The sequence below is a fragment of the Bactrocera neohumeralis genome, chromosome 3 (assembly GCF_024586455.1).
Source record: "Bactrocera neohumeralis isolate Rockhampton chromosome 3, APGP_CSIRO_Bneo_wtdbg2-racon-allhic-juicebox.fasta_v2, whole genome shotgun sequence".
NCBI lineage: Eukaryota > Metazoa > Arthropoda > Insecta > Diptera > Tephritidae > Bactrocera > Bactrocera neohumeralis.
The window spans coordinates 18,849,734-18,875,647 of record NC_065920.1 but is presented as its reverse complement, the minus strand read 5'-3'; the positions used below and the strand labels follow the sequence as shown (position 1 = coordinate 18,875,647).

The window sequence follows — 25,914 nt, the reverse complement described above, 5'->3', positions numbered from 1 at the left end:
TTATGGTAAAGGGTTTAAAAAGATATTTATTTTGATTTAGATAAGAAAGTTTGTATGGAGGCTAGAGGCTATAGTTCTCCGATTTGAACAATTTCTTCGGTTATTGTACTTTTGCCTTGGACCATAAACTGTGTTAAATTTCGTGAAGATATCTCGTCAATTAACCAGTTTTCCATACAAGGGAAAGTATTTGATAGCTATATGCTTTAGTTGCCCGATAGCGACGGTCTCCACAAATTAACAGCTTCTCGGGGAATAGAAGACAAAGACGTATGCAAAATCTCAGATCCATATCATACAAAAAATCTGCAGTTATATTAATTATTTTTAAATTTCCACAATAAATTATAATGTTTGTTAACTAATATATTATTATTTTTTCTTCTATTTTCAGCATTGTACTCTGAGTATGTAGCGGCTATTTTACAAATATGGCGGGACTGACAAAATTTCGCCACAAAAACGGTTAAAAAAGTTCGACGTAACCTAAAATATTGCAAATAGACTTTATAGTCTCAGTCTCAATGGAGCATAAATATTAGCCTGGCTGGTTTTAGTTATGCTGTACTTATTTTTTATTGAAAAAATCTATGAAAGCAATATTAAAATTGTTTAAATATATATTTTTTATTATTGTTTACCAATGATATTAGCGAAGTTCTGTCAGTTCCCCCTTTAACGGCATTCAAAATTAATGCCTTCATTGTGTAATATCTAATGATTGCATTGAAAATGAGTTTAGTCAACAAACATAATGCTAACAACAGATATATTTAATAACAGTAACCGCAACAACACAACGTAGAGCGACGACAGCATCGGCGCTGATAGTGACGCTGACGGCAAATGCAGACGACATGCCGTTGTCGACAATTATGCAGCAACAACCATAAGGCATATTACGAACGTTAGTCATAGGCCAGCAAAATACCAAAGAAGGCAACGGCACGGCTCGGCCGTAGAAAAAAAAAACGCCAAACAACCACATACCTTGATAAGTATTAGAAGCGTTAAGCGTAATTTGGTGAGAAGCAAGGAAGACGACACCGTCGCAAATACAACCCGCCAACATGTCCGCTTCGCTAATGCCTTTGTCTGAGTCGCAAAAAGTGGATGGCAATGGAGATGGTGGCGCTCGCGAGTTCGTCGAAGGTTGGACACTTGCGCAAACACTTGGCGAGGGTGCCTACGGCGAGTGAGTAGATACTTTGTTGTATTTTCGTTATTAGTTGCACTTTAAATTAATATATACTTTTTTGTTTTACGATTTTACAGTTAAAAACTGAAAGTATGCTAGTTGGCAAGTTAATGGCGGTTAATTAGTAAAAGTGGGGTTAAGTACGTTTGTAGCGCGCTTCATGATTACTTGAATAACGTATTGCGAGCATTTGAAACATAAATGCTACATAATTTCCGGTACCAAAACAGTGTGTTAATAATGTTTGTATATTGTATTTCTCAAAAATACGAAAAATTGTACGGTTCTGCGCATGTCCGCATTTCGCATGCAACTCTTGTAATTTACTGAATCAATTTCGGTACATATTTTACTCCCATTTATTGGAGTGTAAGTGCATACATGTGTGTAAAGGTGTGTGTGTGTGTTTGTAAATTCGGTTTACACTTGGCATTTCATTGAAATATTTGCAAAATATTTCTGCAAAACTCATTAGATATTTATTAAATGAAAATGCTTTCTTTAACCAACAAAAAGATCGTAAATTGATTGCTCCATTCTGCATAGTTAGTGCTTGATATTCGTTATGGAATTCAACATTTGCAACCCCCACGCAATGACAATAAGCGCAACAAAAGTAAAATAATGAAAACAAACGCATATATGCATGCGCATACATACATACATACAACTTGCCAGTTTTGTTGGTATGTTATTAATACCATCGAGCAGGGATTATACGACGTACGAGCAGCAGCGTCAGAGCCCACAACGCTCGGAGAGTTGTAGTAACAATTCGTGTTTAGCATGTCAGTCGGTCGTGGACCTGCGGTGTGCTGCTTTACGACACCACACATCGATATGTAGCCAGTAAAAAATTCGCAGCTGTCCGTCCGCATATCCAGTCTTACACTTTAATGCATACCAACTGGGTTCATACGGCGCTCCAAACGAATTCTATTGTCTAATATTTTATTTGGGAGCACTTTTTCGTACATATGTACATATATCTGTGTGTACCTGTATCTGTGTATGCGTGTGTGCGTATGTCTACACATCTTTGTGGCTTTAGCGCTCTTCTAACTCGTTTATTTTTTTCTCGTTTTTTTCGCAGAGTAAAATTGTTGATTAATCGTCAAACCGGCGAAGCTGTTGCCATGAAAATGGTTGATCTGAAAAAGCATCCGGATGCTATGCTCTCCGTACGCAAAGAAGTTTGCATACAAAAATTGCTACAAGATAAACACATTCTGCGCTATTTCGGCAAGCGTTCGCACGATGATGTCGAGTATTTGTTTTTGGAGTATGCAGCCGGCGGTGAGCTATTTGACAGAATTGGTAAGTAAATTGAAAAGTGTTGATGGCTGATTAATTGCTTTTTGCATATGTTTACATAAAGAGATATACATACATATGTATATACCAGAAATGTATGTATATACCGGTTATAAATTAGTTAGATCTGAAAATTCGCTTGTACGCAATTAATAATACATATTTCTTTGTTTCTCTATATGCAAAAGCAAATATTAATTAGTATCAATTAAAGTCGCGTTAATTTCGTTTTATTAATCAACATCCTAATATGGCTATGTTTCAGCAGAAATGATTCATGTTTCTTTAGAAAACTTTACTTGAGTTATATTTATATGGTACATAGCTTAGTGTGCGTAAAAATTGTGACTAATCTGTGTCGGCTTATAGGTGTTATTTTACTAGTGTAAGATACAAAAGTAAAGTTATATATTATAAATAAGTGAACAATATTTATTTAAAATGCTTATGTGACAGCAGATCATTAGCGTTAAATTGCAATCTCAATAGAATATTGAAAAGTGTTTTTATGATGAAAATGGCAAAATTTGACATTTATGCGCCTGAAAGTATGTTAACATCTGTTCTAAAAAGTGTATACCCATCTTAATCCTCTATTTAATGTATAGATTTCTATTTGGAAATTTAATTTTTCATAATTTTCCAAAATATTTCGAATTAATGCGCCTGAAAGTATGCTAACATCTGTTCCAAAAAGAGTATACCCATCTTAATCCTCTTTTAATGTATGGAATTCTATTTTGAAATTTAATTTTTCATAAATTTACAAAATATTTCGAATTTATGCGCCTGAAAGCAGGCTAACATCGGTTTTATAACATATGCACACGTTTTATGCATTCTCCATTTATTGTGCATTTTTTTGGAAATTATTTCGGTAGTTAAATGTTTTTCCTTCTTTATTTTTCATAATTTTCCAAAAATATCTCGCATTTATGCGCCTGAAAGTAGAATAACATTAATTCTACAAATTGTAGACTTCATTAGATGGAGAAATAGAGGAATCTCCATCTTATGAATGAACTTTACCATTTTTATTTAATTTTTAAAGTTGCATATTTTTCCAAATACTTACCACATATGCGCCTGGAAGTAGACTATCATAAACTGGAATTGTAAAATAGAACAATATTTCCGTCCGAGTCTTCTAAATGTCTTATAAATGTGATTTATTTGCTAATAATTGTAAAATTATTTATGTTTGTAATAGTGGGAGCTATGTATAATAATCATAATTATTTTCGGAAATATTACAAATTTGGCCCATAGTTCGCATAAAACCTATTAGCCCTTTAACGCCGCCATATATGAGAATTATTTAATTGCAAAGAAACTTTATTTTGATTTTGTCAACATTTATTTCATATTAATTTTTTTATTTTATTTTATTTTTTCTTTAATTTTACTTCTTTATTATTTTTTGTTTTCTAACTTTTATTCTTCTTATAAAGTTTTTTCATTTAATTTTTGCTTAATTTTTATGTATTTAGTTATTAGGTATTTTATTCTTTATTGTCAATGTTTTATCAATATTTTTATCATTCTCTTCAAAGAGTACCTTATATTTTCCTCATTGCCAATGTTGTTATTGTAGTCGTAGTAAACATTCCCAAAATATGTTTGAGGAATGCTACCGATTTGACAGATCTTGGTCTGATAAAAATTCGATCTAAAAGCTCTACCCGGTGCAGTATTTCGAACTCCTCGAGCGTTCTTTGTTGATTGGCGTAAACCTTTGATTTAATATATCCACAGAGCAAATAATCTAGAGGCGCTAATCGCATGATCTTGGAGGCAATGCGTGTGTGCTTAGAAATGATACATGAGACGGCGCACTGTCTTCTTGGAAAAAGAGATCCGCGTCGATTTCATCACATTCCGGTAAAAAAAGACGATCAACGATGTATTAAAACGATGATAAAGTCACTTCCCGCCATATTTAGAAAGAAATAAGGTCCGATGAAGCAGCAATACCACAATCAGCACCAAACGGTCAATTATTGGGGATGTAGTGGGTCCCATTTGAGAAGATATTTTTTCGAAGAATTTAATTTGCATAATAATCTAGGACGATTTCCGAGCGTGAAGCGTGACATGATGAAATGGCAAACCTTACTGAACATAATGATAAAATTTTACATATGTTCCCACAACAGTCGGGTCTACGTAACCGTAACGCACCCGGACTTTTTATCCGGTCAAGGACTTAACTCGGTAGAATTCTGCCACTACAGCAACAACATTAAAATTTGACACAAATTCGTAAACAAACATGGCTGCCACAAGCTGTCAAAATCACTTTTATTTCTTCCCACAACAGTCGGGTCTAAGTAACCAGAACGGACCCGGATTTTTATCCGGCCAAGGACTGTCAACTCGGTACCTTTCCTCGAAATTACTTCAGGAATGTTTTATGCTGCTACAACAACAACAAAAACACCTTATTGGCAGACGCTGTATATACGACTATCGTGAGAGCGTACGAGTTTCGTGACTGTCATCTCTTCGTTCTTCGGGGAATAACATGAACTACTTCTACAATTTTTTATATTTTGAGTGGATAATACTTTTTTACAACGTATATTTTTCACATGCTCTGTATTATGAGTTAAATTGTGTTTATGTATATACATATGCACATTAGGGTGGCTAAAATAATGCTTATTTTTTCACTTTATACTCTGAAAAATTGGATTTAAGTTGCCACAAAAAACTCCATCAGTATCAGTATCTAAAATTTGAAAAAAAAATATTTCGTATATTTGTAAAAAATTCTGTTCTTTACAAAAATGGTCTGCCATATTTGTTTTCGTAAACCTCGCCATTCTAAACTTAATAAATATTAAATTTTAATTATATTAAGGCTAATTTTTTATGAATTTTATAACTCATTATGAGTTCGAAAAAAATTCAGAAAACGTTTGCACTTCAAAAAAGGTTTACAAGCTCAATTATTTATTATATATTTAATATATTTTTTTTTATATAAAAATTTAATCAATTGTGCTCAATTGAATTCTCATTAAGCTATATTTAAATTATGAATGTCGCTTAATTACTATGGACTGAAAAAAGAAAAAATAACAGCGTTGCTATTTTTATGCACCATACAACTGTAATTATAACTGTGCTTCTGCAATATTTGTGAACAAACATTTATATTTACAAAATGCTATCTTTTTCATATACCATATATACATATGTATGTACATGCATATAAATAAGACACATACATATATATTTGAATAACTAGTCATTCCATCTACAGCTTATTATTCGACTAGATTTTTTTATTATTCTATCACATATATACAAACATATTTATGTTTATATAAGTAGCACTGTGTATGTTGATTGCCATTCTATAATACCTAGCCACTATTTTCGCCCAACCTATTAACGATAGTGTATAAATGCAAATTAAGAGGACGTATCAGAGCAGTAGGCAGTGTGAGGGTATCCATTATAATGACGACTACTGTCGCTGAAGTACGCTTTCCTCGCCTGCTTTGCACCAGGAGCCGCATTCTGCACGGGCGCTGCCTTCAGCTCGCCTGGTGGATGCTTGTTGGTATTGTTCGCTGACGAACGATAGGGTTGAGATTGGTTGGCCAGATTGGCATTGGGATTGGGAATGCATTGCTGCTTCGCTGGCTGGCTGGCAGTGCGCGTCTATTGTTTGATTATATGTAGGCTTATTTTTATGATTATTTACAGCAATGGCGTGTTGGCGTACTGGCGTGCGGCGTGTTTGGTTTGTGTGTGCAACATCCTGATGTGTATTCATCAGTGACTATTGTTGCAAGCACCGCGGTTTGTTAGTTATGAGTAGTTTTTATGGTTAGCTGCCGTCAAGGAGTAGGAGCATATTAAAAAAGCAATATTAAAAAGTTAAACAAAGCTTTGGAAAAAAATGCTACTAATGCCTGTTGTGAAGGTGGTCTTAATTGCTAATTCTTGTTATTAAAATTTTAGATTTTTTTTTGTACTTTACTTGGAAATGTGGGAATTTGTAGAGCACATTAGTGTGCTTTGATTGAATTTTAAAGAAACAATGCCGTGAAAACCCATTAGTTGTAGTTTTTTTCATTTGTCCAATGTGGGGATATTTACATATATGATAAAGGATAAAATATATAAGTTGTAGATTCTATAATCTCTTCACTGGGGGTGTTTTTTACGTGGCGGGTCCCAAACCCAGCGCACAACCCTTGTAGGGAATGTTTCGCCTTCTCACTTAAGCTCGCCTTCGAACGGATGTTCTTAGGCTACCCAGAGGATACTTGGTCAAAGACCGGAAGTAGTGAGCTGCTTGAGCCATGTGTAAAAGAATCGTTTCTGGCCACTCCCAAGTGAATGGCGATCAGAGAACTTTCCTCACTTGCGTGAACTTCTACACATGACTCCATCCTCCTGGCTAGGTCATGTTGTCCGGATGGACGAAAACACTCCAGTCTGAAAATATTCGACGCATGCCGGGGGAAGGAGGAAGATCCACTCCGTTGGAAGGACCAAGTGGAGAAGGACCTGGCTTCGCTTGGAATATCCATGCCACGTAGCGAAAAGAAGAAACGACTGGCGCGCTGTTGTTATATAATCGCTTAAGCGGTTTCTAGAAGAAGATTCTATAATCTTCGCTAGCCAAGTACATACTATACACATTGTGCCAAAGTAGTACCCGAAAATTGTAAATAAAACGAAAAAAATATTTAATTAGTCATCAATATTTATTTTGTTGCCTTCAAAGTAATACGCACCAGATGTAATACACTTTTGGCAACAATTTTTCTAGTCTCCGAAACATTTTTCATTAGCACGTTTTCGGATGGCCGTCAGCTCCTTCAAAGAATTTTGTTTTAACTCATCGATCGACTGAAAACGGGTTCCACGGAGCGGCAATTTCAGTTTGTGGAACAAGAAATCACACGGAGTCAAATCTGGTGTGATTGATCGATGTTATTTGTTGCGTTTGTAGCTTTAAATTCTGTCACAAATGGCTCGATGCGATGGTGTGTTATCGTCGTGTAAAATCCATGAATTGTTCTTCCACAATTTCGGCCGCTTTCGACGCCAAATAGAACTCCTTATAGACCGTCTGTCCTTCTAGAACAAATTCATGATGTATCAAACTAAGAATATCAACCACAACAATGAGCAACGATTTTTGAGCGGCTTTGGCGTGATTTTTTTGGTTTCGGCTTGTTCTTTTCTCTTCATTCCGATAATTGTTGACTTGTTTTTGCATGCCAAACTCATAAACCCGCGTCTCATCGGCAGTTATATATTGCTCTCCATGAATGTGGAATCGGAATTCACACGATCAAGCATGTCCAGACCTGTTTCAGGTACTCTTTTTGAAAAAAATTCAAGTTTTTTGGACGAGTCGAGCAAGAACGCGTTTCATACCCATTATATACACCAAAATCATTCGAACGAACTCGCGCGAGATGTAGAGCTCTCGTGCCATCTCTCTAACACTTGTCTGAAGATTTTCAAGTACCATATCATTAACTTTTTTAATATTTTCATCAGTTGAAGAGGTCGAAGGTCGTCCAGAACGAGGCATGTCTTCAACGATCTCTCGACCGTCTTTGAAGACTTTGTAGCACTCGTAGGCTTGTGTTCTTGATAAAACTGAATCACCGTAAGCTTTTTCCAATACTCGCAACGATTCCGCACACGAAACTTGTATAGAACTACAAAATTTTAGACAAGTTCTTTGTTCGATATTTTTATCCATTGTAAAAATCGCAACGCACTACTGAGGTGTACCGACTTAAGCAGCTGCTATAAACAAACTAGTTGACAGATCGTGCTGATATTTGGCATAGTAATTAAGAACAGTAAAAACAACCTAGAAAATACATTTTTTTGAAATATCATTTACCTGGGGAATTTAATTACAATTTCCGGTTGCTTTTTGTCACAATGTAGCTTCCTAATCTTGGTTATGCCAGTCTATTTGCATTATGCCAGTTGTATGTTCGATTCGCCACTTTGGTTACATGGCAATTTTAAACACAAAATCTTAATATTATTAAATATTTTCAATCGTTTTTCTTAAGCATATTTAACATGACAAATTGCATCTATATTGAATTACAGTTTTATTCTGCATATAGCATGTACATAGATGTTTGCAAATGCACTTGCCAATCAAGATTCTATTCAGTTGTCCATTTATTTCGCATTTACTTGTTGACGATGCATTTAAATGAAAATTAGTTTTCAATCTGACAATCATTCACTTCGTACAAATGTATGCAATTTATATTGATCCAGCTATTTTGTCGAAGAATTACAACTTCCTTCCTTGTGCCATTGTGGCACAGAGACATACATGTATATGTATATATTGATGGATAGAATAGAAAATATACTATTACTTTTGCATATTCATAAGTTTAATTGAATTTGATTGAATACCAAAATAATATAATGTGGAGTAGAAGCAACAGTAAAAACAAATATGTAAATCGACAAATTTAAAAATATTTATAATATTAATTTAGCAAGCATTGAAACATGTGCGTTTGCACTATTTATGACAAATTCATATCAGCTTAACTGTTGTTGTTGAGCGGCAGAAAATATTCCTGAGTGAGAACGGATATCAACTTAGCTCTTCAAACTCGCCTTTTAGCTTATATGAGACTAAGTATCACACATTTTAGTTCTTACTTCTTGAACAATCCAACATAGCATTATATCGCCCTGGCTGATTTGTGTTGTGCTCCACATTTACTAAGTGGTCAGAGAAAATGTGTCGACACAACTATAATCTATAATTGTCCAAGTAGCATTTATCAACCCACAAGCCTACGAGTGGTACAAAGTCTTCAACGGTTGGGAGAAGAATATGGTGCTTGAAAATCGTTAGGCAAGTGTTAGAGAGGTCTCGACATCTCCCGCGAGTCCGTTCGAATGATTTCGGTGTATATTTTGGGTATGGAACGCGTTCTTCTCGACTCGTCCCAATAAAGCTGAATATTTTTTTCAAAAAGAGTACGATTGTGACCGAATTTGAAGCCAAAAATGCAATGAATACTATCGATCAACCACCGCATTCACCAGATTTTTCTAATAATAAATATTTTATTTACAACTTCCGGGTACTTTTTTGTCACAATGTATGGTAGAATACCATGCCATGTCAAAGAATAATCCTTACCGCTATTCGGGTAGTCGCATTTATTAATAATCTAACCCCTAACCTCCCATCCATATCAATGTTTGTATATCGTATTTTCTCACACACATACATATGTACATACATTTGTACAAATTTTAAAATTTATGCCTCACTTGTAAACTTTTACAGCATCATTTTATATTTTGTGCTCGACTTTGCATTTACATATGTATGTCCATATATTATTTTCTTCGACTTTATTGATTACGTTCCTTAGGCCAATTTCGATTCTACCATGTATGTACATGTGAGCATTTTATGGCTTATGAATTTCTTTCGGATGCATAACCTATAAATTATTCGTTCGTTGAATCGTAAATTCTTGCTCATATGACCTCCATATGAGTTTAAGCGCCTAAAAGCTGTAAAATTACTGTAATATTTTACACACACCAATGAGGCTTAGCTAATAACAACAACAAGTGAGTTATAGAGTTGAAGAGTAATTGTGTAAAGTGTGGAAATTTTGTATTTTATATTTACTGCTGCTTGATAATATGTGGATTTACTCACATATGGACAGACACACACTCATGTTTAGTGAAACATTTGTAATATTAGCGTATAAAATATTATTAAAGATTTATTTATTTTGTCGCCTTCAAAGTTTTTTCCGTCAGATGTGTAATACCCTTATGCCAACGATTTTTCCAGTCCTCGAAACACTTTTCATAAGCACTTTTGGGAGGGCCTTCAGCTGCTTTAGCGAATTTTGTTTTATCTCTTCCATTGACTGCAAACGGTTTTCACGGAGCGCCAATTAAAGTTTAGGGAACAAGGAAAAATCACACGGAGTCAAATCTGGTAAATACGGTGGTTGATCGATGGTATTCATTGCGTTTTTGGCTTTAAATTTGTTCACAATCGTGGCTCGATACGTTGCTGATTTATCAACGTGTAAAATCCATGAAATGTTCTTCCACAATATCGTCCGTTTTCGACGGATGTTCTCACGCTAACGCCACAATACGGCGAAATAGAATTTCTTATTGACCATCTGTCCTTCCGGAACAAATTCATGAAGCACAAAACCAAATCACCTTCATTTTTGAGCGGCTTTGTCGAGGTTTTTTTGGCTTCGGCGATGCTTTTTTTTTCTCCATTCCGATGATTGTTGACTTCTTTGCACGTCAAACACATAAACCCATGTCTTGTCGGCAGTTATTATGGTCTTCATGAATGTGGGATCGCAATTCCCAACAACAAGCATGTCGAAAACCTGTTTACGGTACTTTTTTTTTCGAAAAAATTCAGCTTTATCGGGATGAATCGAGCAAGAACGCGTTTCATATCAAAAATATTCACTAAAATCATTCGAACGGATTCCCGAGAGATGTCGAGCTCTTTTGCTATCGCTCTAACTTCACTTTTCTAATATTTTCATCACTTGAAGGGTCGTTAAAAACTAGTGTTTTTAATTAAACTGAATCACCTTAAGCCTTTTCCAACATTTGCAACGAGTCCGCATGCCAAATTTGGTTAGAAATGCAAAATTTGAGACAAATACTATCCATTGTAAAAATCGCAACGCACTACAGAGGTGTAATGACTTAAGCAGCTACTGTAAACAAACTGGTTTACAGATTTGGCACAGTAATTAAGGACAGTCCTATCAACTTAGCAAAATACATTGTTACATAGTCCCTCAATTTTTGAAATATCGATCTGTAATTTTGTGCATGTCCTTTTCTTCCCAAGAAGTTTGTCATTTGTCGGAACCGTCGATATCGAACCACTTTACGATACACTTAGATACAATTCAAACTGACCGATCAACATGAAGTCGTTGTATAGAAAACTTTTTTATTTGACAAGCGATCTTCAGGAAATTTGGCATATACAAATGTCCAAGACAGTACTAATATCTCCAAAGATTTTGTTCAGATCGGATCACTATATAATAAAGCTGCCATACGTTTGATGGGTCAGTACCCATCCAAATCAGATTCTTGCAAAGCAATCTTTTTTATTTGGCGAGATGTCTTCGAGAAATTTTTCATAGATTATTATCCAAGACAATGCCACAATCTCCGAACATTTTGTTCAGATCAGAGTACTATAAAATATACCGGTCATACAAACTGAATAATTAAAGTTAAGCTCTTAAATGGAAAACTTTTTTGTTTGAAAAGTTATCTTCACGAATTTTGGTGGAGATTGTTGTTCAAGGTAGCGCCACAATATCCCAAAAAATTGTTTAGCTCGGACCACTATAGAATAAAAATGCCATACAAACAGACTGATGATAATCAAATTTTTGTATGGAGAACTCTTTTTTTTTTTTGAGAAATTATCTTTATGAAATTCGTCATATATTATTATAAAAGGCAACGCTACAATCTGAATATATTTTACGGATCGGACCACTATAACTTATAGCTGTCATACAAACTGGCAGAACCAAATCAAGATAGAGATTTGTATTTTGTTCGCTTAAAAAAAATCATATATAGTAATTTGTATTTATTGACAATCAACTAAAATCTCCACCACAAAGTACCATGGCGCTTTAAACAAGAGCACTTCTGCTAGCAACTCACCACAACTGCTTTCTTCAAACTTTGCATATAATTAATTAAACATTTAAGAAAGCATTTTGTACAAAATGAAACATTTGCATACTTATTAGTATTCAAAATGTAGCTCCACACATATATAACTGCGTGATTTGGCTTACTTAAGGCGCACATGTAGATAGTAATTTGTAGGGATCTGCCACATATACACATTCCAAGCAAATACTCTTACTTTGACTGCTTGAAATCCGTAAACCCTGCGCGCTACACGTTTATTACCTTGCCATAACTGCTATCACAACTGTTGCTATGCACCCCAATATAAGTACATATGTTTGCTGCTTTATTTATATTGTTGTTGTTGTCGATATACAACTTTAACGCTCGTTTTATGGCGGTCGTTCGTGTGAATGACTTTCAATGATCAGCAGATGCATTATAAGGCGCGCACATTTCACTACAAGATTGTATATGTATATGTATATGTGTATGTGTACACATACCTGAAAGCATATGTGCATATGTAAGTATATGGGTGTGTTCTCTGGCTTACAAATACCATTGACTTGTCTTCAAGCGCAAATTTACATTTGCTGCGAAAAACAGTGATATACATACATACATACATACATACATATATATGTTAATATATATGTACATACATATACAAATGTAATACATACATATGTATGTGTATCTCTAGCTATGCAGTTTTACCTGCCCGAATTACTAACTGTTTGCCAGTGCCGCTTGCTGGCTGCCGCTCCAACGCTCTATTTGCCCTGTGAAGCATCCTTAGCGAACGTTACTTTGTAAAATATTTTGCCATTTGCATTTGCTTGTGTGTGTGCATGCCAGTGTATGCGCATGTGTGTGCGTTTGCTTCTATTTATGTATTTGTTGGTGGAAAACATTCTCAACAACCATCAATCGACCGGCCAAGTCACCATCATTACCACCACCATCAACGCCATCGCCGACTGCATCCTCGGCTTTCTGCCGCCTCCTACGTACGCTCACTCACTCACTTTTGCCATATTCCTCCTAAGTGCACTTACAGATGCATTTCTCGGCGCTCGAGTACGTTGTGAGTACACACTCTGTTGTTGCCACTTCCACTACCTACTACTGGATACATACGCACAAACACAAACACATACAACCCTATACTTTCATCGGCATTCGTCGGTACCGTATTGGTTTGTCTACAGGTAAATCAGCGTATTGAAAATGTGGCCATAAATGTTCGTTAAAAAGTCCTTTACCCACACATACATACGCACATAAAGCATCTTTGCGTTTGCATGCAACTGTGTGTCCGCGTGTGTGTGCGCCTAAGTATACCTTGACAATCAGCATTATTTTGCGCCCTCCTTTACCTTTTGTTTTCACTACTGTCCCATTAACTGCATTCGGTTTTTTTCTTTTTCCTATTTTTTACCTGTTTACTCTATTGAATAATTTTGTTTTTCTTTGCTTGGCTTTGAAAACAACCACTTTTCATACTAAACGCTTATGAAGCTGTGTGCGTATGTAACGAAATGTTTGTGTCCTTTTAGTGATTCACTTGTCCAATTGCTGCAGCAAGTTGCAAGAAACTGATAAAATAAAAAACCGTCCGTAGGCATCCCATAAATCAGAATGTGCAACGTCATCCACAAAGTGAGCCAGCACAATTATTTACAACGATGCAGAGATTGCAAATGTTAATTTGTTGTAATTATGTACAGTTAGTGCCATAGTTAAAGAGACTTCATTTATACATATACATATGTTATGTACTTGTATATCCACTTATATACTTGATAACTTGTATGTATTATTGCATGTGAGTTTAATAATTTCTGTTTTAAGGTTTATTTTCATCCTCAAGCAGGGGAAAAATTAAGAAAAAAAGATTTAAATAACCACAAATCCACTTCAAGTAATTATTATTGCTTTCATAAGATAATAATGTAGAAGGAAAATAGTAAATTTATTGCTGCTGCCTAGGTCATTGCACCAGCCTCATTTCAAATCAGAAATTACTTGCCAACGAATTACGTTAGTTATTGCTACAAGAAATATTACTAAATGTTTAATTAATTTCAATTCAAATTTGACTTTTATACTCTGAATAGGTTGTATTAAGTATGCCACGAAGTTTGTAACACGCAAAAGAAATTATAAAATATATTTATTCGCCGTGTCGAGCTCAGTCGCCTTACCATGTCTGTATATATGCGAAGAACTAGCTTTAGGTTTTGAGTTATCGATCTGAAATTTCGCAAACGTACTCTTCTCCTCAAAAAGCTGCTCATATGTCAGCAGCGCCAATATGGGACGACTATAACATATAGCTGTCACACAAACTGAACGGTCGGAATCAAATGCTTATATGGAGAACTTCTACTTTTGAAGAGATATCTTCACGAAATTCGATATATATTATTATCCAAGGCAGTGGTGTAATCTCCGCAGAAATTGTTCAGATCGGACCACTATAGCATATAACTGCCATACAAAATGACGGATCAAAATTGAGTTCTTGTATGAAAAGTTTTTTATTTGACAAATTATCTGCAAGAAATTCGGCATAAATTATTGTTCAAGGCAACGCTAGAGTGTCTCTGAAAAAATAGTTCAAATCGGACCACTATATGCTATAGCTGCCATACAAACTGATTGATAAAATCAAAATAAAGATTTTTGTATACCCTTTGATGCTATAAGAAATGCACTTGTGAAGGATATTATTGCTTTGCAGATATTACCTTGTAGTTGTAAAATTGTTCCTAATTCTTAAATGCGTTGTTACCGTTCCCACGACTGTCAGGTGTACGTAAACGGAATGGACCCGAATTTCTAACGAAGACTGCCAACTCGGTATCATTTCAGCCAATAATTTGTGAAATTGTTTCTGCCGCTTTAACAACAACAACGACTCGTGCTGCTTTAAAAATCAACACTACATTCCAGAAGTCATATTAAACCAAACAGTCTACAAAAAGCTAGTTTTTTTCTCAAATAATCCCTGAAATGTCCTTTCTGTTATTATAATGGCTTCTAACGGGTGCATAAGAAAGATCTGTCAATATTTCAGGTTCCATGCACTGTTTACTTAGAGATTTGTTTCGATAGAAAAATCAATTATTGTTGTTTCTGCAATCGTAAACTATTTTCTGAATCGTTTTCGTGGATATTGTCGAAGAAAACCTATATATGTACATACTTGTAAATCTGATTTCCTATGCGTTGTGTGGATCGTCTATTTTGGAAAATGTAAAAACGGGTATTTTCGTATTTTACACTTTCCCAGACTCCATACTCACCTATTCCGTCTTAAATCTAATTTTAAAACTTAATAAAATGTATCAAAATATTTTCGGAGAGCAAAAACTTAGTGAAAGCCACACATTCTTTCCAAAATTCTGAAAATTTTCGCGTAAAAGACAAAAAGCGTCATTATAATGCTTACTGGGTTACCTACAAATACGTTTTATGCAACTTAGTGATTTTTAATGATTTATGTATGTTTTTCACAGCTGCCTTCCATGCGCACACATTGATTTATCCCTACAATGTCCTTTTACTTCGGTTGCATACTGTACGGCTACCTGGTAATTTGTCGTTTGTATGCATGCAGTTGTTGTAATTCAATCCGCCTTTTCCAATTTCTAAATCACTGGTTATTGTTTTACATGCGCTCGCCACCAGCCTTAACATACATTCCATTATACAATCTGTTACTTTTCAAATCGCCTCTGCCTTTCTACCTCTTTATCTTCGGTTTTAGCCATTTTACCTACGAATCTTTTATGTTTTTTTCACATTTCAGCTGTATTGTAGAAGTTGCAATTCATCCTCGATTCTGTTTACCGCCTGCTAACACTTGTAAGTGTGTGTGTTTACACAAATTCGAAACTACCTGCTAATTTTTCTATGCTGACCCCTGACACACGCAGTCTCATAGCTGTAGCTATCAGTGCCTCGGCATCACTTCTCACTCCGCAACCTCAGTTGACCGGGGAAAGTCATTCGCACACGTTCTTAAAACTGCAGCAATGTTGCATTTCGCTCTAAGCTGTTGTTCTAAAGTTAGAATATTATTCGGAATTAATAATACTTGTAATAATCGAGTAACGTCCTTACCGGTTTCGTGTTTTCGTGGAAATAATATATTTCTAAATATTCAATGTCGTGCGGATTCTTGACTTCGTTGCGCAAATTTTAACCCCGTGTTGTAAATAGAAAGCAAGATGTGTTTGCTTTACAAATCGGAACTATTTTTTTCGTTTAGCGCGTTCGTATCTGCCTTACCTTATCGTTTTTCAATAAAATTTAAGGTAAGCTGGCTTTTTTCACAAATGTTTGCCCAATAGACTCGGCTACCAAGGCTGCGCAGCAAACAACCCAAACTTTATACGAAGTCATTAACAGCGTATGGCGTTTAAAACAATTTTTCAAATATGTATTGCTGTCTATAGGATGAAAAAGAATTAGAATTTTTAAATTCAAGCTTATGAAGAAGGTTCTAATTTTTTTTCGGATATACATATGTTGAAGGAATTTTCGATAAAATGTATATATACATTTATTTTAGTTTATATAGTACAAATATATTTCTATATATTCATACAATGCTCTACGAATGCCAAATAGTGTAAATTTTTGAGGTTAGATTTAAAATTTTTACCATTTTGTGTTAAAACCTAGTATTCAACTTGTTGAAAATATAAACTCTGTTCAATTTGGCGCTGCCAACTGAATTTATTTTCATATTTTATAAGACTTTTATTATTTAGTTCTATTTATTTAGTTTTAAGTTGAGTGAATTTTTTATTTTTAGTATTAATTTAATTTTATTTGGTTTGGTTGCCAAAAAAAGCGACAATTACCGTCAGCTAATAAAAAATAATATTCTCTTGCACTACAATATTAATCACAACATTTATATTCATTTCCAGAACCCGATGTTGGCATGGCACAACATGAAGCCCAAAGATATTTCCTGCAGCTGCTTTCTGGCGTACAATATTTGCATCAACATGGCATAGCGCATCGTGACTTGAAGCCGGAAAACCTTTTGCTGGACGAACATGATAATATTAAAATATCGGATTTCGGCATGGCGACAATGTTTAGGTATTAGGTACAACAATTTTTATTTTATTTTTTATTATTAGCATATTTATGCGTTGAACAGGTGTATATTATTAAGCTTGCCACGAAATGTGTAACACCTAGAAGGAAACATCGGAGACGCAATAAAGCATATATTTCTTCCGCTTACGCGGTTATAGCCGAGTTTACGTGAGCGCACCAGCCGTTCTTCCTTTTCGCTGCTTGTATATACATATATATATATAAATTATCAGTGCGACTTGTATGAGCCGATTTAGTCATGTTCGTCTATCGGTTTGTATATTCGCGAACTAATCTCTCAATTTTTGAGATATCAATCCGAAATCAAGTCGGATCAAACTCGTACCGAAAACACAGTCATATTGACTCAGCTGATCATACACAACTTTGTTGGTCGCGTCAAGTACCGACCAGCGTCAACTGATTTGATGCAACCCGAAAAATCTATTCTTCGCCAATCACGACCGAGTAAAGTGTGTGGCCGTCTTCGGTTCAAATGAAATCATGTTAGTTTAGTTCGTTGCGACAGTTGTTTCAATTCAACCGATCAATTACTCAAGTAATTTATTAGTGATTCCCATCATGTGAGACATCTTCTTCTTCTTTATTGGCGTAGACACCGTTTACGCGATTATAGCCGAGTTAACAACAGCGCGCCACTCGTCTTCTTTTCGCTACGTGGCGCCAATTGGGGATTCCAAGCTAAGCAAGGTCCTTCTCCACCTGGTCTTTCCAATGGAGGGGAGGTCTTCCTCTTCCTCTGCTTCCCCCGGCGGGTACTGCGTCGGATACTTTCAGAACTGAAGTGTTTTCGTCCATTCGGACAACATGACCTAGCCAGCGTGGCCGCTGTCTTTTAATTCGCCGTAGTAATCTCCTCGAAAATTTTCAGATCGAACTACTATAGCATATAACTGACTGATCAAAACCGAGATAAAAATCTTTTTGTATCTTTTTGCGCTATAAGAAATGCACATGTGAAGGATATTATAGCTTCGGTGCAGCTGAAGTTAACGTCTGTTTCTTTTTTTTTACCTATACTTCTAATACATTTTCAATCCACATTGCATTTTCGCAATTTACAGTTACCACAATATAATATTTATTGATTTCTTACTAATTATTTGCAATAAATTCCGCTTAATCGGCTTACGTGCAGAGTTTCACTAAAATCAATTACTCATTTTCGCTTTTCACTATTTTTCTCCAAACACACAGATACAAAGGCAAAGAACGCTTGCTGGACACCCGCTGCGGCACTTTACCATATGTAGCGCCTGAAGTACTTATAAAACCCTACCACGCACAACCCGCCGATATCTGGTCCTGCGGCATTATACTGGTCACTATGCTGGCTGGTGGTAAGTAATGCATTTAAAATATAATAAAAATAGACCGCTACACAGAAATTTTTTAACTAACACCAAAGAAAAACCGCACAGAGTTAGCTCGTGCGCTTAAAATTCGCGCAATGCAACTTTATTTTATGAAATGTTCTTAGTGAAAATATAGCACAACACGTTCCAAGCACACAAACAACACACAATTTTGATTGAATGCATGCATTTGTTTTGTTTTTGTTGTTATACTATATTGTATATAGATTATGGCGCTTACATGCAACGCACATATCGAAAAAACTGTTCACATGTTTCGTCTATTCCCTTGCCCACTGGCGCACGCCTGGCCGCAACAGGCTGTCTCGCGCCATACAACGCCCACACATCCTGCGAAAGAAATTCTGAATTCCATGCTGCACATACAACCACATACAAATATGCGCATATGTTTTTTATGGCGCTCATGCATCGCTGGGTGACACGCCCAGATAGCGCCGTGCTCCACTATATACATATTTTATCCGGATGCATGTGTTATATTCATAATGCCACACACACACACACATAGACACACACTCGTGCGCTTTAGTAACAATATCCGTCCAACTCGTTATTCGTCACATCCGCGCATCCTCATCAATCAAGTCGAACACATTTCATTATTTGCCTCGGTTTACATGCTGCACTTGCCTTGCCATACGTGCCGTTTTATTTTGTATATAGCAAATTTTTTTGTGTAATATTTCATACGCCGCGTAGATTATCGCCTGCAGTGCGGATTGCGTTTTTTGTTTTGTCTTTTTGTGTTTTTTGTTTTTACGTTTTTCTTACCCATATTCATCGTATTAAATTGTCGTTTTGTCGTACGAAAAAAGTTGCATATTTGTGTCATATTGTTCGGGTAGAAATTCGGTTTTAAAACGACGCTCATACTGGGTTTATGTACGTGCCTGTTTAAAAAATTGATTTAGAAATAAAAAAATTGCACCATTAAACTCATCATCAATCAATCAATCGACAAATCAATCGTCCAACCAGCCAATCAATCTCTCAAATCATTTTTGCTGTGTCTTTGGTATTCTAGCTGTAGATTCTTAAATATGCTATCATCTAAAGCTTTTATACCAAAGCTCCAGCTTAAATTGCTTGCTGCACATTTTTTCGTTGTTTTGTTGCTATTTGTCTGTTTCGCTCGCTACTTACTTACTTTTTGTCTCGTTCGTTATTGTTTGAATGCTCGGTTTCTTTTTTGAGATTATTTTTTACCGTTATTTTTTATTAAATTGTGTTTGCTCGTCTTGTTTGAATTTTGCTTTAGTATAATTCGTTTTTTTGTGTGAAATGTGTTTCGTTTAAATTATGTGCGTTTTTTGTTATGTTCGCCCACTGTGCACTAATGTTTTCATTTAATTTTGCAAAATTATTTAATTTTTTTTCGAATTTATTAAATGTAATTTTGCCACAGCTGTGTTTGGCTTGCCACACTTGCTTTTATTGTTTGCTTAAAAATTGAGAGAACTTTAATTCTGGGCGTCGGTATATACATACATACATATGTACATATATTAGTAGTGTTAAAAAAATTTTTACAGAGCTAAAAAAGAAAATTTACTTAATATAATATTTAATAAAATTATTAAATTTATTCAATAACAATAAATTAAAAAAAAAAATATATTAAAAAAAATTATTAAAAAAAATAAATAAAAAATAATAATTTTTTAATTTAAAACTGTATATTAGTACTGTTAAAAATATTGAAAATCTAAAGAGGAAAGTTTGCTTAATATAATATTTAAACATTTTTCAAAATATAAACTAATTTTAACAGAAATAAAAAATGAAAATAATAATAATAAAGTATGAAAAAAATATTAAAGAATAAAAATAAACAAAAAAATAAAAAAATAACAATAAACTTTGGGAAAAATATTTAAAAAATAATAATAATAAATATACATATGTATGTACATACATATGTATGAATATTAGAAAATAATAACTTTTTAATTTAAAAACACTATATTAGTAATGTTAAAAAATATAAAAAAACTAATGAGGAAAATTTACTTAATATAATATTTAAAAATTTTTCAAGATATAAATTTATTTTAATAAAAATAAGAAAAACAAAATAAAATAATAACAATAAGTATAAAATAAAAAATTCGGAAATATAATATTAAAAATAAAAAATAATTATAAAAAAATATTTAAAAAAAATAATAAATACTAAAAAAATAAAAAATATTAAAAATAAATTAAAAAATTTAAAACAAATTTAAATTAAAAAAATTTTTAATTTAAAAAATGTATATTAGTACTGTTAAAAAATATTAAAAATCTAAAGAAGAAAATTTAATTAGTATAATATTAAAAAATTTTCCAAGGTATAAATTAATTTCAAATAAAATTAAAAAAAAAAATAAAAATAAACAAAAAAATAAAATAATAACAATAAAATTTGGAAAAAATATTAAACCAAAATTAAAATGTATTAAAAAAATAAAAAATTTAAATTATATAATAACAAAATTTGGAAAAAATATAAAAAGTAAATAAAAAATATTAAAAATATTTTAATTTTTTTTATTTTTTAAAACATTAAAAACGTTTTATTTAATTAAAAATTTTGTTTAATTAAACTTTTTTTTAATTAATTATGTTTTAATTAAAAAGCATTAAAAATTGTAATCAAATTTAAAAAAAAATATATAAAAATATTTAAAAAATTAAAAGAAAATAAAAAATGTGTATATAAAAAATTAAAATTTAATTATTAATAAAAAAAAAATTAAAATAACATTTAAAAAATATGTATGTATGTATATTTGTGTTATATAACCTAGTAACAGCTGTAAAATATTAGCTATTTCAAATTAACTTATCCTAAAATTTATAATTTTATTTATACATTCAATTAAAAATATAAAAAACTTAATTATTTTACTAACAAATATTTATTACATAATTAGTTGGAGTCTTGTTTAGATTAAACTGCAGCCGGCTATACTAACTAATATAGCCTTATTTTAAATAAATTCCCGACAAATCAACTTATTTCCAAACACATCTCTTCCGCTTTCTCCACACAATTATTTTCGACCACATAGAACTGGCCTGGGATCAGCCTTCGACAAATTGTCAAGAGTTCAAAAACTGGACTGATAATGAACGCTGGTCAACACAGACGCCTTGGAGCAAATTGGACACATTGGCGATATCGTTGCTGCGCAAAGTTTTGGCCACAAATCCTACATACCGACTGACACTAGAGAAGATACTCGACCACAAATGGTGTAACATGCAATTCAATGAGAATGGTAAGTACAAAATGAACTTTTTTTTGAAAAATTAAAAGCTCTAATATAAAATACTTCTATACCATATATATATAATGGACAAAATAAGTCAAAAAACGGAAAGTGCGCGCTTTAGTGTTTAAAAAAGCTTGGTAAAGCAAGTTTAAAGCTGTGAAGCTTCTATTTCAGAAAGCTGCAACGTTCTATTCAAACATGAGCCCTTTGTCCAGGTACTTAGTGACTCTCAAGTAGGCATTGCCGTTTAACGCTGAGGGTTATTTTGTGCCTAAGCAAATGTTTCTACAATAACTACAACTAATCGGACGTTAAAATCACGGCTATGTGCAAAAAGTTGTTTGAAAAGTGAAGTTGAAGGCAATGCCGTCAAAAAACTTTGGAAGTTAACGCCATCGAAAACAATTCTTGGTGACAGTAAAAAAACTGCGATTTTTTTTAAATAATTATAAATCGTTTTTAAAGTATAAATAACAAAATCATGTAACGTGCTTAAAAAGCTCTTTTAGTTTTTTTCATTATAAATTCTTTCTAACAGTCTGCTAAAGCCAGTGCTAGCTTTCAACTTTTACGTTGCGCTCTGTCCCATAAAAGCTCTCTGCTTAGTTTACAATTAGCAAGGCGACAAAATATTTTTTTTTGTTTTTAAGATACACGAAAGCTTAATTTTCATGTCTGTCGCCAACTGGCAGCTTTTCATCGCTTTGGCGCTTTAGCTGTATGATAGATTTGACTACTTCATAAAGCTAGATTACCAAAGCATTGAAGAGTCTGCTTCAACTTCTTTGAAATGCAAGAGAAATTAATGAGAAGAAATACTTCTGAAGTGTAGCTGAGTGTAAAATAATGTAAGAGATATAAGTGCTGGGTTGAAAAAATAATTAATATAAATAAAAAAAAAATTATTTTAATAATAAAAATGATTAATATAAAAATAATAATTATTTTAATGCTCGCAAGTTAAAATTGTCGAATTTTAGTTAAATTAAAACAATATTTAATTAATTATATAAAATTAATTAATTATAATAAAAAAATAATAAGTAAAAAAATAAAAGAAAAAAAAAGGAAAAAAATTTAAAAAGTTTTATACAAAAACAATTTGAAAATATACCGTAATAAAAAAAATAAGTAAAAAAACACTAAATATTTGTTGGAACTTTTTTTTTACCAGGTCTATTATTATTGCAAAGTAGAATAACAAAATAAATTTGAAAAAATAATGTACAAAAAATATAAAATTTTTCTATAACGACATTAAAAATAAAAATAATATAAATAAATTGAAAATATTTTTCGTAAATTTTCAAAATAACATCATGTATTATTTTTTCATGTGAAATAACATTTAAAAAGCCCATACAAAAAAATATTTTGAGATTATACCACATAAAAAAAATAAAACCTAAATAATAAATTGAAAATATTTTTTATAATTTTTCGAAATAACATCATGTATTATTTTTTAATGTGAAATAACATTTAAAAAGCCCATACAAAAAAGATTTTAAGATTATACTATAACCACAAAAAAATTAAAAAAGAAATAATAAATTGAAAATATTTATTGAATTTTTTTCAAAAAAATGCTATAATTTCTTTATTTTTTAATGTGAAATAAGAAAAAAATTTAAAATACTTATTTAAGGTTATGCTGTAACCAAATTAAAAAACAAAACTAAAAAATAAATTGAAAATATTTTTCGTAAATTTTTCAAAATAATATGATTTTTTTAATGTAAAATATCAAGAAAAAATTTAAAAATATTAATAAAAAATTTTTTTAAGATTGTAATATAGCTATATTTAAAAAAAAATTAAAAAAGAAAAAATAAATAAATTGAAAATATTTTTTTGTAATTTTTTAAAATAACACCATGATATATTTTTGCTAAGTGCAGAAAAAAAATCAAAAATTTATTTTGAAATAATACTATAACCACATTTTTGTTTTATTTTTTTTTCAAAGTGTTATAATTATGTCCTAAAAAAATTGTTTTTTTTTTTTTGCTATTTGCGTTGCTATTTTTTTCAAAGTGTTATAATTATGTCCAAAAAACTAAGTTTTTTTTTGCTTTTGTGCATTTCGTTTTGTTTTTATGTTTGCATTCTCTTTTCGTTTGCATATTATTTGTTCTTTGGTGATTTTAGCTGTATGGTGGGCGTACTAGAAATCCATAGAGCTTTATTACCAAAAACCAAATGATTTTTGCATTTTCTTTTTCCAATGCAATTCATTTTATTCAGTGTGTGTGTTTTCGTTTTCTTAAGTGCGTTTTTGATATAATTTTCCTTCACATATTATTTATATTTAATATTATTAACCAAAAAAAAAAAGTGGTGTGCAACACAACTAATTTGCCAACTTCATTCATCGTTTTCTCCGCAGAACTTTCACACGATCTCGTTGATTCGGCCGCTGCGCTCGACATACACTCGCCGAAAGCCAAACGCTCACGACAGCATTCGAGCAAGCATCGTCTCACCAATCACTTCGTCGATGACACGATATCGCGTAATTACTGCTCACAACCGATGCCCACCATACCGCCAGATTTTACGGACGGTGGCAGCGCCGCCGATGGCGCCAATAACAATCCCGCCGCCGCACAGGAGGCGCGCTTCAATTTCTGCTTCTCACAACCTGCCCTACTGGACGATTTGCTGGTTTGCACGCAAATGAATCAAACACAATCGGCATCGCAGAATGTCTTCCATCGTTTGGTGCGTCGTATGACGCGCTTCTTTGTCACCACACGTTGGGATGACACGGTAAAACGTCTGGTCGCGACCATCGAACGTTTGGGTTTCGCCTGCAAAGTGGGCGATGGTGGTGTGGTCACCATATCAACGATTGATCGCCGAAAACTGCGTTTGGTCTTCAAGGCGTACATTATCGAGATGGATGGCAAGATTCTGGTCGATTTCCGTTTGTCCAAAGGTTGTGGTTTAGAGTTTAAGCGTCGCTTTATTAAAATTAAAGAATCATTGGAGGACATTGTCTTGCGTGGACCGACAACGTGGCCCATTGCGATAGCGACAAATGCTGTGCCTTAAAAAGAATTTGCGTTTTATATGTTCGAAGGCGTTTTGAAGTTGTACAATGACTGGCAGTTACAATGCAATTGCCAAATATATTTTATATATATTTTTTTTACACTATCCAATCCAAAGTCAATTTCCTACACAAAATGTATACAAAGAAAATATGTATTCTCTAATTTAGTGTTATCACTTTCATATGTCTGTTTGCATTATTATTGTTTTTGTATTCACATATTCTCATTGAATTTCACATATAGTTTTAGTAATTGACTTAGTTTCGTTTTTGGCTGTATTAATTTATTAGAAAACACAAATCAGACGAATGTTAATATACACATTTTATGGAAATCTTAGTTAAATATAAAGAAGACTGCTGAAATAACAGCAAATGAAATGTTAAATGAAATTTTTTATTTGTATTTCAAGTAACATTAATGTTAAAATAGTGTGGTCATTCAATATTACGGGTTTTGGAGGGATAAACGTTTCTTGTTTATATGTTGTCGTGTGAGAAGGTTGTTTTTGTATTTATGATGCTCTGAACCTGCTCTACAAGGAACATTTTCATACCTGCTCGACCGATATCGACCAACTTTGGTACGTAATATAATCCTGACATTCTTATATTCCAGTGCGAAAATGTGCAATATCGGACTACAACCACGCCAACTTCCCATATAACATAATTTTAAATTCCATCTGATTCTTTCACTTGCCAGTATGCAAATCAGAAACCAATTAATGCATCCGGATACAATTTTGTATGAATAGTATTTTTGAGGTATGTCGGAACAAAACTATTCAACCCGCCAGATACTAAATATATGGACTCCAGTTCATATTGTGAACGTGGATCTAGTATCCTATT

The 25,914-nt window shown here is 33.2% G+C and overlaps 1 protein-coding gene across 2 annotated transcripts in view; it reads left to right on the top strand.

Annotated features, from left to right (window-relative positions):
• LOC126753585 (serine/threonine-protein kinase grp) overlaps window positions 1-25,452 on the top strand; it is a 44,260-nt gene extending 18,808 nt beyond the window's left edge. Inside the window, exons 2-8 of one of the 2 annotated variants that reach the window (XM_050465135.1) lie at window positions 395-407; window positions 784-1,195; window positions 2,292-2,515; window positions 17,167-17,344; window positions 18,563-18,705; window positions 21,798-22,007; window positions 24,391-25,452. In XM_050465135.1, the coding sequence (XP_050321092.1) occupies window positions 1,071-1,195; window positions 2,292-2,515; window positions 17,167-17,344; window positions 18,563-18,705; window positions 21,798-22,007; window positions 24,391-25,058 (1,548 nt within the window). In that variant the 5' untranslated portion in view covers window positions 395-407; window positions 784-1,070 and the 3' untranslated portion in view covers window positions 25,059-25,452. Of the gene's footprint in view, window positions 1-394; window positions 408-783; window positions 1,196-2,118; window positions 2,222-2,291; window positions 2,516-17,166; window positions 17,345-18,562; window positions 18,706-21,797; window positions 22,008-24,390 lie in introns of those variants that run through there. The other variant, XM_050465136.1, reaches the window with a different exon arrangement.
• The last annotated feature ends 462 nt before the right edge of the window (window positions 25,453-25,914 follow it).